At 35.6% G+C, this 18,252-nt stretch overlaps 1 protein-coding gene across 1 annotated transcript; it reads left to right on the top strand.

Moving 5' to 3' along the window:
* Positions 1-248: 248 nt before the first annotated feature.
* On the top strand, positions 249-18,019 carry LOC118050648 (uncharacterized). Its single transcript, XM_035061050.2, has 32 exons — positions 249-526; positions 882-969; positions 1,109-1,217; positions 1,427-1,525; positions 2,855-2,897; positions 3,700-3,771; positions 3,884-3,979; positions 4,143-4,376; positions 4,547-4,730; positions 5,649-5,760; positions 5,841-5,927; positions 6,087-6,225; positions 6,482-6,572; positions 6,675-6,746; positions 6,891-7,000; positions 7,492-7,596; positions 8,245-8,318; positions 8,568-8,643; positions 11,037-11,258; positions 12,136-12,207; positions 12,563-12,634; positions 12,713-12,777; positions 12,864-12,966; positions 13,039-13,170; positions 13,518-13,661; positions 14,858-14,965; positions 15,048-15,098; positions 15,165-15,242; positions 15,320-15,433; positions 16,184-16,380; positions 16,547-16,616; positions 17,627-18,019. Exons 1-32 carry the CDS (start codon positions 428-430, stop codon positions 17,813-17,815), a joined length of 3,507 nt encoding a protein of 1,168 aa, XP_034916941.1. The 5' UTR covers positions 249-427; the 3' UTR covers positions 17,816-18,019.
* Positions 18,020-18,252: the final 233 nt, after the last annotated feature.

Genomic DNA, 18,252 nt, shown 5'->3' with positions numbered 1-18,252 from the left:
TATAAAATAATTTTTTTCAAATTATAAACAAAAAAAAAAAAAACTGCAATATCAAACATATTCTTTTGATTCTTGAGTTTATTTCTGTCCTGAATGGGAGGGGAAAAAAAAACAGAGAGCTATTTTCTAAAAGAGGTTGAAGGATAAAATTGTAATTCTGATTACATGCGAAAAAAATCGGTGTGGAGATAATAATTTCTAGCGTGCTCGTAACATTTTCCGGTATACATAACAGACAAACAACACACCTCACTCCTCCCTTCAAATTTCCACATCTCCGCCACCGCCACCGCCTCCTCCTCCTCCTCCTGCATTTTTAACGGAAAGCAGAAAACAGAGCAAAAAACCTCAACTATTCTAAATAATCAAACTCCCAAACCACTGTTAAGCCAATCTTCTCTTGTTAAATCTGTTACTGCCTTCTTAAATGATGCAGCAGCAACAGCAGACAGGGGACGGCATCCCCGATCTGGCACAACTCCAGTCCACCATGCACGCCATTGAGCTCGCCTGCTCTTCTATCCAGGTCCTCTCCTTTTTTCATTCTCCTGTTTACTGAGAATCTGCAAGAAAATAGCACCTCAAATCAAAACAACGCTGTCGTTTTAAAAACTTAACACAAGGATTTTTTTAAGAAGAAATATAAATAGGTTTAATCAGGTTTTTGTTTAATATCTGACTGAACGCCGTCGTTTTTAGTGATAGGTATCAACAACTTAACCGGCGATTAACACTAGTTGTTGTTGATGTCAATCAGTGATTTTAATCTAATAGTAACGGTTTCTGTTTGAATTATTTGCTGTTAGGCATTTGCATAAACACGTGAATCGTGTGGATGGCGTTTGTTAACTGTTTACCTTTTATGTATGTATGTATGGCAGATGCATATAAATCCAGCGGCAGCTGAGGCGACCATTCTGTCGCTAAATCAGTCGCCTCAGCCTTACAAGGCATGTCAATTTATTCTTGGTAAGTGTGCTGCAGTAGTTTTTGATTTTTATCTTGTTGATGGTTTCGGAAGGTATATGAATGGATGATTGGTATTATTAGAGTTTCTATACGAAAATCAGATGTGATGTTCTTGATGATTTTAACTTCTATGTATCAGAGAATTCTCAAATGGGAATGGCAAAGTTTCAAGCAGCTTCTGCGATTCGCGATGCAGCTATTAGGGAATGGAGTCTGCTTACGAGTGATGACAAGAGAAGCTTGATAAGGTAATTCTGCAATATTGAAAAGTTATGCGACTTGGTTGAATTTTCTTTTAGATATTAAGTCTGTGGATGCATGTGTTAATACGGGATTGCAATTTTTCTGGTGCACACTACACTTTTATGTGGAAATTTTGATATATCTTGGCTTGCTTACACGAGTATTTTATCTTTGGTCGGTGATCATGGTTTTGATGAGTGTGTTGTGCTTGCAGTTTCTGTTTGTGCTATGTTATGCAACATGCTGGTTCGCCAGAGGGCTATGTCCTAGCAAAGGTTTCTTCCGTGGCTGCTCAATTGATGAAAAGGGGCTGGTAAAGTTGCATGTTTTCATCTTTAAATGCTGAATAGAAATTATGTAATGTGTGCAGATGGACACTTAAGTGGCAACAAGTGTATTTTACTTGTGATATTGATGCTCCATGTTTCATAATCATAGACCACGAGAATTGTCATGGAAAGTTCACGTGCCATGGAATGCTATGCATTAACAGTGTGGTTTGGGCGTTAGTTTTATGGTTTGTAGGGCAATCTGCTCTATCTTGCCTGTGATATTACTGCCTAACATTTCATTGACATGGGCAATAACCTGGACAAATATTGAAGATGACATGGCTTGTTCGTGAGTGATGTGGTACATGAAATATAAAGTTTGTGATTTTCAAGACGTTGTTGCCAACCAGTCTCAGTAACATAGCAGAGCAATATAAAATTATTTATGTTTGTCTTGAATGAACGCAGATCCAATCAATGTGAGTGGATAATTAGCCTTTGGCAGAGTAATGGCACATTTGTTCATTTGCCAATTATTTTGAAAAATAAAACAAAGATGGTGGAGGAATCCACTGTCTGGGAGTGGTATTTGGTTTTGGAGAATAGTGAAGCATTCCTATTATCTTAATGACTGGTGAGGTGGTGGATGTGTTAGCAGAAATCATGGTTAAGGTGATAGTGAAAGTAATGATGTTAAATTGTACTTACTGATGACTCCGGTGATGTGGCAGCAGAAATCATGGTTAAGGTGACAGTGAAAGTAATGGTGTTAATTTGTACTTACTGAAGAAGGATGGATGATATGTCAAAGCAGAATTCAAATTTTACTTCCATAAAGAGTGTGTTTTCGAAGATGCTTAAAATTTGAGGCTGAGCAATGTTGAAAAGATAGCATCTGTTAGTTCCATACTACTCATTTCTAGGACAAGTGTTGTGGTCCGTCATTATGGTTTGGTGTTGGTAGCTTTCATTTCTAGTTTTACTGAGATTTTAGGGCCTTTGAAATTTTATTTCTAGTGTTGTACTTCAGTGGTGCTGTGATTTATAAATGAATTTCTTACAAGTTTTGATGTATTAATATCATCTATTCTTATGTTACTAGATCACTTGTGTAACTTATTGCAAACTTTTACTTGGGTTGTAACTGTTCTTTTCCTTGTTTGTGCTTGGTGCTAGTTTGATGTGGATTTGAAGAAAATTTTGTGAAGCTTAGGTTTAATAGGTCCCTAATAAAGTGAAGCACATGTCAAGAATTTTGCCAATTTATGTTGTGAGGAGTTGATGGTCTTTATTAATTAATCATTATGTTCTTTTTGATTGTGGACAAGTTAATATCTTGGGAGTAATGATGGAAAATAATTTGTATACAGGATCGATTTTACAGCTGCTGAGAAGGAGACCTTTTTTTATCAGGTATTGCAGCTGTTTAATATTCTTCTCTTGAAAACTTGTTTAGTATCACATGCTTCATTTTGGTCAGCCTTGCCTGACTATTTTTTCCTTGCTGGTTTGAGGAAATACTCATTGTTGCTTTACGCCTCTCTTTGTGCCAACAAGATTTTTCCTTTTTTCACGGAAATAACCTGCTCTTCGTATATGTGCTCTTCATATTGAACATCATCTCGAAATGTTAGGTGCATTCGTACAGATGAGAAATTTTATATTCCGAAGGCATCTAATTTTTCTTATTTGTCATCGAACTGTAACATTACTGAAATTCATCTCCTACAGTGTAATATTATACTAGATTGTTCTGCTATTAATTAACAATAAGATAAGTAAGGGTTGTCTCTATGGGCTTATGAAATGACGAGTTCCCATTGGTGACTGTCAATTTTGCAATAGGTTAATTAATTAGCAACTGAACTCAACAGAAGAGGAAATGCATGTTCATGGACACATTAAATCTGTTATTCATAACATATTAAAATTAAAGGAGGATACCTTTTCTGACCATTTCCATTGCCCATATACCAGCATAAGCCATTCATTGATTCACCCTAGATATTAGCAAAACCAATGTTTTCTTTTGCTGTTATCTTTATGCTTAATCATTTTGAACTGTGAACAGTATTACTTTTGGTGATGTCGAAATTTTCTTCTGTGGCATACCAGTTGTTGCAAGCACACCCACTCCAGCATGCAGATACACATTTAAATTGAGTGCATGCTCATAGATATTCCGCATGCTTGTCTAACAATTTTTCACCTGCAGATAAACCAGGCTATTCTTGGCATTCATGGTGTAGATGTGCAGTTCTCTGGAGTCAATTTTCTAGAATCTTTGGTATGTACTTTTCTCAAGTTATTTCATTATGAGCATGTTTTTTCTGACTGGAATCTACTTTATTTTATTAACATGTTGCTAAAATATGGGACTAATAATTCCACCATTGCAGGTATCAGAATTCTCACCTTCTACTTCAACTGCCATGGGCCTTCCCAGGGAATTTCATGAGCAATGCCGTATGTTGTTAGAAAAAGACTATGTCAAGGTTCTCCCTATCCTGCTTAATTCTATGATATTCTTCTATCTATTAACTGTGGAGTTTTCCCTGATACAATGATATTTGATATTTGTGCATATGATTCTTTCTTCTCACTGTCTTCCCTGTTCAGACATATTTAATTGTTGTTTTGCTACCTTTTGAATCATAGACATTCTATTGCTGGGCACAAAATGCTGCTGCAAGTGTCACAAGGAGAATAACTGACTCCAATACTGAAGTACCCGAGGTTAAGGTTTGTACTGCAGCACTGCGTCTCATGCTTCAAATCCTGAACTGGGATTTCCGGTACAACACAACTGGCACAAAAGGTGGAAGAAATGCCTTTTTACCTGGAGTTAGAGGTCACAGTTCACCCAAGAAGTCTGACTGCACCATAGTGCAGGTAACAAATTTATTATCTTAAAGTTTCCATGGTTAGTGATGTTTTGTTTTGTTCTTGTTTATATTATGGAAAAACTTGGGTGCAAAACTCATGCTTTGAATCTATCATTAGGGTCATATCTATTAAGATCACATTTAATTGATTCATTGATTGTCAATCTATACTTGTAGCCAGGTCCTGCATGGCGTGATGTTCTGATTTCAAGTGGCCATGTTGGGTGGCTCCTGGGTTTATATGCAACTCTAAGGGAGAAGTTTTCTCGTGGTGGCTACTGGCTTGATTGTCCTCTTGCAGTCTCTGCTCGAAAACTTATCATACAGTTCTGCTCCTTGACAGGAACTATATTCCTTTCTGGTTAGTATTATTTCTCTTAACTTTACCTTTTTTATTAGATGATTTCATTCTATGATGCTAATAATCTCTTGATGTTTGCTTTGGTTTAATTAGTAACTATGAGGTTCCTATGCTAAAAATGGTAAGCATATTGCTAATTGTTGAGTTTTTTCTTTAGTTACTGTTCTTACCGAAGAACTTGTTAACAAGAGGTTTAAGATGGAAATTTTGATGCATGCCTTTTCCTCTTACTCCTCCAAATAAAGCTAATTCCTCTGGTCTGTCCAGATAACTACCTCTATTCAACATTCACCATGCTTCTTGAGCCAATGACCACGGGGAAATTTTCAATTAAAATGTAGCTCCAGCCCCATAAGCGACCTCTATCCCAAAATTGTACTACCCTGAACTTTAAATAGATTCTCCATCTTTGTTGACACAGAAGCAGATTGCCATGCCTGTAGCTGCTCTAACATTGCATGTAAATCCAAAGTTTAAATGGATTTCTAAAACTTTTAGATGGTCTACTGGTGTGATCTTTAGTTTTGGAAATGAAACAGTAGATTTGTGATTATGATAATTGTTTCTGTAGTTGGGTGATTTCAACAATGAAAGTTGGACTTTGTTGGAAAGTTTTTCAATGATGGTAACAGGAATTATTATTAGAAAAGTATTGAAATTAGATTGAGAAAAAAATTGGAGTTTATTCATGAGATTGAATGGGGTAAAAGCTGCAAACGTTTTCACAGTTGGATATGTGTGCAATACCAGCATTGACTACTGGACTGTCAGAACAAATAAAATTGCTTGCACATTCAATTTTTTTTTATTTCGCAACACCTTGAAATTTTTGATCGGAGAGCAACTCTTTGTTCTTTCCTACTGAGGAATGGACTGATCCATTAATAGACATGCTAAGTATTCTGTTCAATAGTGCAGATGATGGACAAATGCAAGAGCATCATTTGCTACAACTGCTTTCTGGGATAATTCAGTGGATTGATCCTCCTGATGCCGTTTCACAAGCAATTGAAGATGGGAAAAGTGAAAGGTCATATTCCTACATATTATACACTTTCAATCACCTGTTTTGCTTCCTGCAAAGTGTCATATTTATTCTGTTTGTTTCAGTGAGTTGCTTGATGGATGCCGTGCACTTTTATCTATCGCAACTGTCACAAACCCTATTGTGTTAGACAATCTGTTAAAATCCATAAGGTTAGTGGGAGAATATATCCTGTATTAGCACTTCCACTTTTTAGATCTCTTTTGAATTGGAGATATGCTATTTCTGTTTTGTGTTTTGTATATTTGGCAAGCATTGCATCATGCCATATAGTCTTTAAATAATTGATTTTTTTTTGGCTCGATGTTCAGGCCCTTTGGCACTCTTGCCTTTTTATCCACCTTGATGTGTCAAGTTATCAAAGTCCTTTTGACTAAAAACTGTGAGGAGGGGACATGGAGCTGGGAGGCACGTGATATCCTGCTAGATACCTGGACCACCTTACTTGTGGTATTTACACGTTAGTTTGTTCTTGTGAAATTATGTGTGTGATTAAAGGATCACCTTTGTCATTCATTAATTCATTCATCATTGCTTTATTGATAATTGCATGTTTAGGTTTGTTATGGTTCCAAATTTTATGTATAGTTTGCTTTTGCTTGCCGTGGTTACTTCTATTTTTTAGCAGAATGTATTTTTATCCTTTTAAAATTGTTTGTACTTGCCATCAGATTTAGCATTAGTCTTGTCTTGTTATTCTTCTTAGGATAGTACTGGTGGGACAGAGTTGCTTCCACCTGAAGGGATCAATGCTGCAGCCAGCCTTTTTGCCTTGATTGTAGACTCTGAGCTAAGAGGTAAGAATGGAGCTTTTTAATGATTGTCTTACTGATTTATTGACTTTTTGATTCATTCATCTTTTTTAGAACTGGTTTAAATAACTATCTTTGCCTGCACAGTGGCTTCTACATCAGCGATGAGGGATGATGATGATGATGATGACTTGTATTACCTTCAAGCATCTATTACTGGTATGGGAAAAGGTTTCTAAATTTTAAGTGTGTGGATTCACTTTAAATTAATCATCATTTTGGTTACTATTGAAATGCTTGTTTTATATTTTTCATTTTAGCACCTTGATTGATGCCCTCCTGTCTTTGTTACATGTCATACAGCCATGGATGAGAGGTTAAATTCTTATGCGTTTATTGCAAGAGCAGCAATTGATGTTGCGATTCCTTTGCTCACGAGGCTGTTTTCGGAGCGCTTTGCTGCATTGCATCAGGTACTCTTGATTATTATCTTTGAAGAATATTTTTGAAGGAACCTTTTTTTTGTGTGCATCATTGGGAGGAATGATGAGTTTCTTTTGAACTTACAATATATCATTTTCCATTAGCCATCACTTATTTGCATTGCACTCAACTGGTCCACTTACGGATTGAATGTTTCTGATAGATCACCAGGACTTGGACTTTTAAAACATTGGAATCTTTAACCCAGGCTTATACTGACCGACTTTTGTTCTTTCAAAGCTTGTCAAGATTTGATAAAATGAAACTGCATCAATTTATTTGTCAATACAATGTATTTTTCTTCATCAAGTTATAATTGGTGGATTTCTTTGATTTGAGATTTAAAAATGAAAATTTATACTTTTTTAGCATGTAGCACTGAAAAATATTTTCAGAGGCAGGATGTACAGAAAAAAGAGCAATAATTTCTTCTTTAGTTATTAATGATGTTTGCTTACATCTCATGTTCTTTATTTTGTAGGGCAGGGGTATTGTTGATCCAACTCCAACTTTGGAGGAACTTTACTCATTGTTGTTAATAACTGGGCATGTACTTGCAGATGAAGGAGAGGGAGAAACACCCCTGGTACTTGGTTACTTGTGCTTAGTTCTAGGCTTTGTTTAGCATATATGAGTAATATGATGCTTCACATGTAGCATGTTTTTCCCCCTTAAATACTCTGAAGTTTACATTAAGGTGCTTGCACTCCCAACATGGATCTCATTTTGCATTATCTTCTTACTTCCTTGCCTTGATTGCTTATTTTAAGAGATGAGAGATTGCTATACTATGTCTAATCTGTAATCTTGATTAAGTAAACTTTTGATGAGAAAATAAATACATAAATTAACATAATAAGCTAGTATGAATTTTCCAATATGAGCTTCATTCTTCCAAAGCTAAAATATGGGATGAGGCTCCTTGGTCCCAATCAAAAGATATTCAATCATGGAAGTGTGCCTTTGTCTATTTTGATACAGAAAGATATCACTGTTTACTTGTTTAAGAGAGAAGTGCCATTGGATATCTCTTTTCTTATCCTCTTTATTTATAAGGATATTTGTGTTAGTATCACAACTTTTTAAGTAAAATAGTTTCCAGGCCACTTTTGAAATATTGTCTCTGTGTGTGTCTGTTAGTTGGTATGCTAGACTTGTTAAAGTTGTTTGTATTACAAACCAATCTTGTGACTTAACATTCTAATTATGGGGCATATTGTTTTGTGTTAATTAGGTGCCTAACACAATACAGACTCATTTTCTGGACACGGTGGAAGCAGATAAGCATCCTGTTGTGGTACTCTCCATGTAAGTTTTTTACTTTGCATTCATGAAAAAGTACTGGATATGCCAAATCTAAGTAGAATATGAGTTCAAAACTGTTCCTTCAAAAAATTCTGCAATTTTGGTTTGCAAGAAGGAAACTAAGAAGAGGAAGAGGAACTGCTTACTGTTGCCTGAATGCATGCCCTGTAGCTTATTTTACAAATTTCTTGCTAAATCTTTTCCTCTCTGCAATTGAATCATGCAACACATTCACTGTTTTGCTTAATGCAGTTCAATCATAAATTTTGCCCAGCAAAGTTTAGGTCCAGAAATGAGAGCTTCAGTTTTCAGTCCCCGGCTCATGGAGGTAGTGAGGTTCATTTTGTCTGAAGTTACTTTCAGCTTTCTGTTTTTTGGACTTTAGTTCCTTTATGCATTATCGGTATAGGTGTGAATACATTGTACTGCTTTCTGAATGTTATAGTTAGTTGTAGTAAAGATCTGTCTGTAATGATGTATGGATTGTAGTCATGAGAACTTAAAGAGTGGTATTTTTAAGGTGCAAGATGCATGTACTCCTTGAGTTGTTTTTGGCCAACTATTTCTGTTTCTAGCTTTGTCAACTTGGGCATGTTCCTAGTATCTGGTCAGCATACATTTTTAACCATAGGCATTTAATTGGCCTATGCCCTCTGTGCCTTTTTTGTTTATAACAAAGATCAGATTGTTGTGCTTCACTGCTTTGATACCCTGGTTTCTTTATTGACGCAGAGTATAGCGAAGATAAAACTAGGGTTCTCAAGCCCTAAGGTTTCAAGCTAAACTATAGAGAAATCTAGAGAAAATTCTCTAGTATCTTTATTGAATATGAATAATAGTCATGATCTCCATAAAATAAACTAGACATCTCTATTTATTGTAGCACTAAAATCCTTCATAGGAAATGATTCCTAATTAAAACTTACCTAGCTAATATAATCCATCAACCATTAGGATTTCTAAATAATAAAACACTAGTTCAATTAGAAGTCCTAAGCTAAGTAGGAAATAAATAATTAAAATCCAAAATTAATTAAGAAAATAATTAAAATAGGAAAACATTAACTTTAGGCTTTATATCAGCTGTTTTCGGGTTTCTTTGTGGACTTCTTTTTAGACTTGGTCTTGTCAATATAGTCCATAAACTCCTGAGATAATTGTTTTGTGTCAGTCTTCCCTACTTTAGAAAAACTCGTCCTCGAGTTATCTGTCAGAAATTGAACCTTTCCACTCCAAATGAACAACTACTTCAAATATATTATTGTAGCTAGCTTGCTTGCAAAGTAGCATGTTTTTGACATGTGAACTTCAAAATTTAATTTATAGTGCGTGTATAATAAGGAAAAATCAATATTTGATATTATACTTTCTATTCCTATGAAGTCCACTTGTAGATTCTTCCCACATTTTTCTACTTCAAACTTGAGCTCATCATCATCTGTCCAATACTTCAACTGTTGTATTTAAAGGAATCCCAAAATAATCTTTCATAGTATCTCTACAAGACTTGTTAGAAATTATTGATCCTTTATGTCCTTGTTTGCATGATCATCATCATATAAACATTCTTCATCATCTATAAAACATCCTCACCATTGTAAGATTCTTGCTCCTACTGACCTTTAATCACGTTAATCAATTTATGTCTTTTGGGTTGTGGTTGTTTGTCTTGATTTGACAAGGTCTCGAGGTCTTCATTAAATTTATCGTCACCAACACCCTTCACAAAGACAAGTGGTTGTGTAGATAGAATTTTAGGAATAGGTCTAAAGTTAAGTCTCCGAACGCATTCCTCTCCTCTTTGAAATTCCTGTTTATGCTTCCTATAAGCCAAAATAGATATTCTTCATCATATGAATACCTATAGTCATATTGACCATGAGGATTTGCATGGACTCGTTCAATGACAAGTTGGCAATAAGCGTCATCCCCGACACATGCCTCTCTTCTTCCTCTGTGCATGTGTGCGTGCAACCCTAGTGCCTCAAGCTTAGTTGTAAGGTCATCAACTCTAGTATTAATGTCGTCAAACCTAGTTTGCATTTGCCCCTCTAAAGCTGCTATCACAGAGATGTTTGCCACCAGCTACTCCACGATTCTCTTCACGGTTTGCTATCGATCTGGATGTTGACCCTCTTTGATACCACCTGAAGCGGCGTATAACAAAGATAAAATTAGGGTTTTCAAGCCGTAAGGTTACAGACCAAACCGAAGAGAAATCTAGAGAAAATTCTTTGATATCTTTATTGAATATGAATACTAGTCTTGATTTTATAAAATAAACTAGACATTTCTATTTATATTAGTACTAAAATCCTTTATAGGAAATGATTTCTAATTAAAACTTATCTAATTAATAGAATCCATCTAGTATTAGGATTTCTAAATTGTAAAATACTAGTTAAATTAAAAGTCCCAAGTTAAGTAGGAAACAAATAATTAAAATTCAAAATTAACTAGGAAAATAATTAAAAGAGAAAAACAATAACTTCATGCTCTATATTAGATGTTACCAAGTTTTTTTGTGGACTTCTTATTAGGCTTGGTCATATCAATATGGTCCATAAATTCCTGGGATAATTGTTCCCCGTCACTTATTATCCTAAGAGTTTTTTGATTGTGCATCTTACAATGAGTAGATGTGAGCGAACTTTTACTTTCTGTAATTGTCTCCCCCCATCATGATCTAGGATTAACTATTTTAGCTGATATTTTGTGTAGGCTGTTATATGGTTTCTTGCAAGATGGTCTCGTACATATCTATTGTCAGAAGAAATTAGAGACAGCACCCTCAATTCAGGGTATCAGCAGCAGCAGCAACACTCCAGAAAAGCTTTGCTCAGCTTTTTTGGAGAAACTTATCAGGGAAAATTTGTGCTTGACATTATTGTTCGTATCTCAGTGACAACTCTCTTGTCTTATCCTGGGGAGAAGGATTTGCAGGTACAAGTTATGGGAATTTTATGGTTTGACATTTGTGCTTGTTCTACATTCCTTGATCTTAACTCCCTTGCATTTATTTATTTTTTCTCAACTTCCACAATCTACAATCTAACAGCGTAGCCATTTTTCCATCTCCTACGCTTGAGTAGTTGCCAAGCCAAGCTTCATCTTTGGATACTAGTTCCCAAGTTATTACAAACTGGACATAGTGTATTGTCTGTTGTTTATTTGGTACTTTTTATTACTGGAAATACAATTTTGTATCCAAATCATAGATTGAACTTCTTATTGGTGATTGTATTCAAATTATGTTTTGCTCCATGAAAACATTGTTAACTTTTTCTTAGTGTACTTGCCAAACTGATCTGTATATGGCTTCTGATTCTGCGAACAAAATCCTACATCCACAACTTAGGGCGCACTCATATGCACTCAGATTCTTGTAAATTGTTATATTTTATCTAATGTAGAAATTGTTGTGCTCAAAATAATAATTCAAATAATGATTATATAATTTGAGATATTCTTGGTTGATTTCTGCTTAAGAGTTCTTGAATTCATTGTCTTTTTATAACTACATATTGGGATTAGGTAAGAGCATAGAAGGCCGTTGAGTTATATTTTCTCATAATCTTCTTAGAATAAAACTGGCAATATTTGTAAAGGTTTTGAACTCTGGATGAATTCATCCTAGCTAATGTAAACTTATCTAGTAGAAATCCTTATTTCCATTTCCATCCTTTTGGTTACCTGAAGAATCACATTGACATATTAACAGCATTAGGAACCTCTCCCCTGTAGTTTCAGCCCTTTGATAATCCATGGGCCATGTTAGGTCTGCTGTTCCTTAATAATGCTCTTTGTTCACATGCAACAGGAGTTAACTTGCTCCAAACTACTCCATGCTCTTGTTCGGCGAAAAAATATTTGTGGTCAACTTGTTCAACTGGTAAGTGACATGCGTTTACAATATTTTGACTAGCTTAAATATCAATATCGATCATAGTGGTCTCTTTTAATGATATTCAGCCTCGTAACTATAGGCTGGCTCCCTTCATACATTTTTCTGGCTGCATTTTTTCCTTTATTAGTATTATCTATGAATCATGATAAATGATCAGAAAGGTACTTATATCGATAATATGACATTCTTTTGGAAATCTTGAAGTAAATTCCTGAATTACTTTATGGTAGAATAGGATGCAATGTATTGGAGGGTTTTTTTTTATTTTTTTATTTTATTTTCTAACAGCATTTAATTACTGTTATTTGATCTGTTTCATTTTAAAAAAATAATTTTATAGGACTCATGGCGTGAACTAGCAAATGCATTTGCAAATGAACAAACATTTTTCGTGTTAAATTCTTCTAATCAGGTGAGTTTCAAATGTTGTCATCTGCTATTATATTCTTGCTGTCTCCAGTTTTAACTATAAGTTATTTTTCTTGTTTAGCGTTCACTGGCTCAAACACTGGTTCTTTCTGCTTCTGGAATGGGTAATTTAGGAGCTTCAAATCAGTGAGTCTTCTGTGTGCGCGCGCACACACACATATTTTATTATTATTATTATTATTTTCTGATGTCTGCGTATCCTTTTATTAAAGATATGTAAGGAACCTTATGGGTCATATGACAAAGTATCTGGTGGAACTATCTAACAAGAGGGACCTCAAAAATGTTGCTCAACAACCAGATGTCATCCTACAAGTAAACATTGAGTCTTTCTGTTCACTAATTTTTTTTTTTACTAGAAGGATAATCATTTTCTGATAACATTAGGTGAGTTGCTTGTTGGAGCGACTACGTGGAGCTGCCAGTGCCTCTGAACCTCGAACACAGAGAGCTCTTTATGAGATGGGACTCTCTGTGATGAACCCGATTTTGGTTCTTCTTGAAGTGTACAAACATGAGGTACCATAACATATCAGTCTAATGACTGCGTATTCTCTTCCAAAAGCTCAAATTGAAAACACATTTTTATATCTCCTAGTATCCAATTCCTAGTTTCACCTCCTTAGTTACCTTAAACTTTATTTCTTAAAGTGCAGAATTTTTAGGGAAAGACGTTGATTGACTGACTGACTGTTCTGTGCATCCCATCCTCAGTCGGTCACAAACTTTGTTTGATGAATATAGCACATTGTTCATATTGGATTTACTTTTAAGGAACATGTTGCTTATTCCGTTTTGGTTTTCTTACATGATGTTCATCGTTACCTGTTGTAATTTCTTGGCACTAATCTCAGTTTATATTTTAGTCTGCAGTTGTTTATCTGCTACTTAAATTTGTTGTTGATTTGGTGGATGGCCAAATTTCCTACCTGGAATCCCAAGAAACTGCTGTCTTTGTTGATTTCTGCATGCGTTTGCTTCAGCTTTACTCATCTCACAATATTGGCAAGGTACTTTTCGTGACTGCCTGGTGCCGATTAAGGTTATTCATGCTAATCCAGAAAAAATAATGGTGGAAGAATCTTGCCCTTGCATTTTCATAGAAATGACTGTTTTCTCATAAAACTGCCATCAACTTGCCTCTTGACATCCAAGGCTGTGGTAGAACATTACTTTCATAGGATGCTTTTGGTTGGATTCTTGTATGAAAGATGTTCTCTGGCTTTGGTTGAAAGCTTTAGACCATGTTCATCTACATAAACAAATGGAACAGCAATTTATTCTCTTGCTCCTTTTCTTTTTCTTTTTGGTTGGCTCTCTTCTGGCTTGGGCATGGCCCTTGTGCTGTTCCCATTAAATACTTAACATCTATGCTTTTATAAATCAAAGTTGAAGACAGAGTCAACTCATCCCTAATGCAGACTTTTTTGCCATTTGTGCTTGGGCTATGGATCCACTCCAAGTCCAACAATACTTATATTTTGGACCTAACTTATATAGCAATTTACCTACTCCAGGACAAGGACATGTAATGGGTTAAGTGTAAATCTTTGTGCATTCATGATAATTTGCTAATTAGTTAATAACGGTGTTAGTGCTGTGCTATTTAATGATATTGTTGAAAATCTGCAATATAGAATAAGAGGTCCACCTTTCATGACTTGCTACCATAATGACAAAATTGTTCTTGATACTGCAACTGCAATTCAAACTTTGGAATGGATTTGATTCTTGGTAACAAAATTGAATTGCCATCTAAGTAATGAATAGTGCCATACCCCCCCCCCACCCCCCCCCCCCCCGGAAGAGATCTTGGATTCCAACCTAAAAATTGGAAAAGAATTTTACTTGTAAATGCTAAAATTTGCTAGCTTTATTTTGTTGCTCACGTAAGAGAGGCTGAACTTAGACTCTGCGCACACCATGTCTCATAAAATCATTCATGTAGCTGAAATCTCCTATTTTCAAATTTAAAAGTAAACTATCTAGAGGTAGCAGACATGTTTTCTTATTAATGCTTAACTGTGTTTTATGGGATTTTTGAACTCTCTGATCTAATTTGTTCTGAATTCTTATACCCATCCATCGGTATATAGTTCTGCCGCATGCTTCTTCTTATTCTTTTAATATAACATTCGTAATTCATTATGGATAAGATGCAGTTTTTCTTTTTGATTACCCCCCAACTCACTTCACTGTTTTGCAGATATCGTTGAGTCTTTCAAGTAGTTTGCTTAGTGAGGCAAAAACTGAGCAGTATAAAGATTTACGTGCTCTTCTTCAGCTTCTTTCAAGTCTTTGTTCAAAAGATCTGGTACCTTTTCTTCTTCATTTTTTTGATTGGGATGAAAATTTAGACCATTTCATAGCTTATTGAGAATTTATGAATATTTCAGGTTGACTTTTCATCAGATTCAGTTGAGACACCAGGGACAAATATATCTGAGGTAAGCTTGTCCAGCAGTTGGAGTATAAATATCATGTACTTGGTTTCTCATGCATTGGTCTTGCAGGTGGTCTACTTCGGACTTCACATAGTTACCCCTCTGATCTCTTTGGAGTTGCTGAAGTACCCGAAGCTTTGCCATGATGTAAGAGTTTTATAGATCATGAGATATAAAGCTCCATTTTGATCATTGGTAACTTAAGATGGTCCATGACTGTGCAGTACTTCTCGCTACTGTCGCATTTGTTGGAGGTGTATCCCGAAACAGTTGCCCAACTGAACAATGAAGCTTTTGGCCATGTGCTTGGGACCCTTGATTTTGGTCTTCGCCATCAGGTAACTAATGATCCTCTTTTTCTTTTTCTTTTTTGTGCTCTTGATGTAGAACTAGGATGGAATAGAAAAGGGATAGAAAACATAGGACCCACTAGGCTAGACCCTTGAAATCCATAAGGGATACTTCTTGAAAACATAAGAAACTACCCTGTTGAATCTACAATAACAACAGATTCTGAAACTCAACTTTATTCTGTCAGAGAATATGTGTGCTTACATAGGCACACCAAAGCCATAAATGTACTGAACTAAAAGTGGGAATAAAATGATAGTAAACACAAGTCCTTGTAGTGAAAAAAAAATACTTGATTGCAATATTATGAATTACAAACAGAAAGCTTCCAAAAAAAATGACAACAATGCGCAGTTGATGAATCTACAAATAACTTGAAAATAGCAATGCCTCTCATCAGCTCCAGTTCTCCATTTGGGATAACAAGTGCTTGTTTTTGTTGCATATTGTGTCCATATGTTGTCAAGTCCTTTACTTTAAATAGTTTGGTGCATCCTGTTGGAATATGACACAAATTGGATTGGCATAGAACCTGAATGTAAATAGACTTCATTACTCAGTTTTGCTCTACAATTGTGTTTGTGTGAATTTGCACAATATGTCTTGTATGCAAAGCCAACAAGTTTCTTACTAACTGATGACAAGGTATAGCCTTCACAGCCTCCACCCACCTACTTTTTGTACCAGGAAATTCTTCCTAAATCTTCAAAGCCATAACTTTTCCATTGGTGGTACAGGACACGGAAGTAGTTAATATGTGCCTGAGCGCTCTGAAAGCTCTTGCTTCCTACCACTATAAGGAGACAGGTGCTGGCAAAACAGGCTTGGGCTCACATGCCAGTGGTGTGGAAGATTCAAGTGGGAATATGCAGGAAGGCATTTTGAGTAGATTCCTTCAATTGTTAATGCAATTACTCCTTTTTGAGGATTACAGGTAATTGGCTAGCTTAATGTGCAATGTTGAGGGGAAAAAGTAGTTTGTGTTGCATTTAATAAAAGAAATAGGTCAGAATCGTCAACACTTGCAAAACATGTTTGACAATCATTTTACTTGCAATGCTTGATATCATAGTCTGAAGCTCTTCTGTTTGTGTTTCCAGTCCGGATCTGGTTGGTCCTGCAGCGGATGCTCTGTTTCCGTTGATTCTTTGTGAACAAGTTCTTTACCAGGTATTTTTCCCTAAGCTTGTATATAATTTGGACACTATGTTAATGTTCCATTTCATTATGACACAAACGGCTATCACATTCCAGCAAGCATTACCACAATTATGTCTTTCAGTAACGAGTGGGTGGCATTTTCATTTCGTAGTCCTCCTTATACTTGCTACACATGAGTCTCTTATCTTGATAATACTTGAACTATTTTCTCTTTAGTGGATGGAAAGATTAGAAGGCGATTTACTTGCTTATAATTATGAAATACTAGATCAAATAGTCTTGACTTGGTGATATTACAGCAAGTCTTTACTTGTGATATTACAGCAATAGTACTTTGTGGTTGACTGCATCGGTAACTTTTGGGAAATAGCAGCTCATGTCTCAGAGGAAAGTGAATGTTGCAAAATTATCCCCACTCAAGAATCTCCTTCACGTGAACAATTTAATGGAAGGCAAAATTATAATCTCATCACTCCAAAATGTTTTAGATCCCCCTTTCCACCCTGTTAACACTTGCAGACAAACACAGATTTATGTCTGGGGATGTCTGTGGTTGCAAGGAGAAGGGGAGAGACTACAACGAGTGTGCACATTTGGTTAAATGTTGTTGGAATTTCTGTCTAAAAATTTAAGAGTCTTTAACACCTTTTCCTTAATGGTAGTTAAACTCGGAATGCATACACACGAACTTTTCATGAAATGTTAGTCAGACAACTCCTTTTCTGTTATTTAATATGGGGCATGTAATGTCTGAAAGAGCTGGATAAGTAGTAGCTTCACATGGTAAATAATGCTTCTTTCTGATCGAAGGACATATCTGCAGGGGGCGTGTTTAGTTTGAGGAATTGTTTGTAGAAGTAAAGTTCGCTAGTTTTTAAAATATTAAGTTCATTAAATATTTCACAGAATGGTAATAGAACAATGATTAATCGCATCCTTTGCACCCCTTCCCCCAAAGAACAAACAAGTTTTGAATCGGCGTATTTGATTAATGTGTTATGATGCATTTTTGGTTGCAGAAATTAGCCAATGAGCTTATAGAGAGGCAAACAAATCCAACATTGAGATCAAGGATGGCAAGCGCATTGCAGTCCCTCACAAGTGCCAATCAGCTTTCATCCACTCTAGATCGCATGAATTACCAAAGATTCAGGAAGAACATGAACAACTTTTTGATTGAAGTTCGCGGATTCCTGCGGACAATCTGATTTGTGGCCCCGCTCTGTAAATGTAAGCAAAATATCTTGGTTTTCTTATTCTTTGCATTGTTTTCACATGAACTAGGTTTTGGAATCAAAAGGAAAATCCCAGTTTCAACGCACAGTATAGTCAGTTTCTGGTTGTTAGCAGAGTGAAAGTTAAAACTGTTTGTGATGAATGAAATTGAAGTCGAAACTTTGGCACAAGCACAAGGGAGTGAAAACGATGGGTTCTGAGTGAAAGGCGCCTTTTCCATACAAGGTTCTGTCTTTTGTGCTTTCAAGATCTATTTCCTTTAGGGTAAGTTGCTTTTCTAATTGTTTTTCACCTGAAAAGCATCTAATCGATGTGTTTTTTTAGGTGGTTCTGATAGTTTTAATATGCTAATATTAAAATTAAAAAAAGAATATTTTAATGTATTTTCAATTGAATAATATTTTTCAAA

Source organism: Populus alba, chromosome 19 (genome assembly GCF_005239225.2).
Source record: "Populus alba chromosome 19, ASM523922v2, whole genome shotgun sequence".
Taxonomy (NCBI): domain Eukaryota; kingdom Viridiplantae; phylum Streptophyta; class Magnoliopsida; order Malpighiales; family Salicaceae; genus Populus; species Populus alba.
This window is presented reverse-complemented; position numbering and strand designations above follow the sequence as displayed.

What these genes read in the sequence shown, in the direction of transcription:
- LOC118050648 (XM_035061050.2), top strand. Translation starts at nt 428, where the DNA reads ATGATGCAGCAGCAACAGCAGACAGGGGACGGCATCCCCGATCTGGCA. An exon ending in CCTTCAAGCATCTATTACTG is followed by an intron (nt 6,747 to 6,890) that starts GTATGGGAAAAG and finishes CATGTCATACAG; the next exon opens with CCATGGATGAGAGGTTAAAT. An exon ending in GTGAACAAGTTCTTTACCAG is followed by an intron (nt 16,617 to 17,626) that starts GTATTTTTCCCT and finishes TTTTGGTTGCAG; the next exon opens with AAATTAGCCAATGAGCTTAT.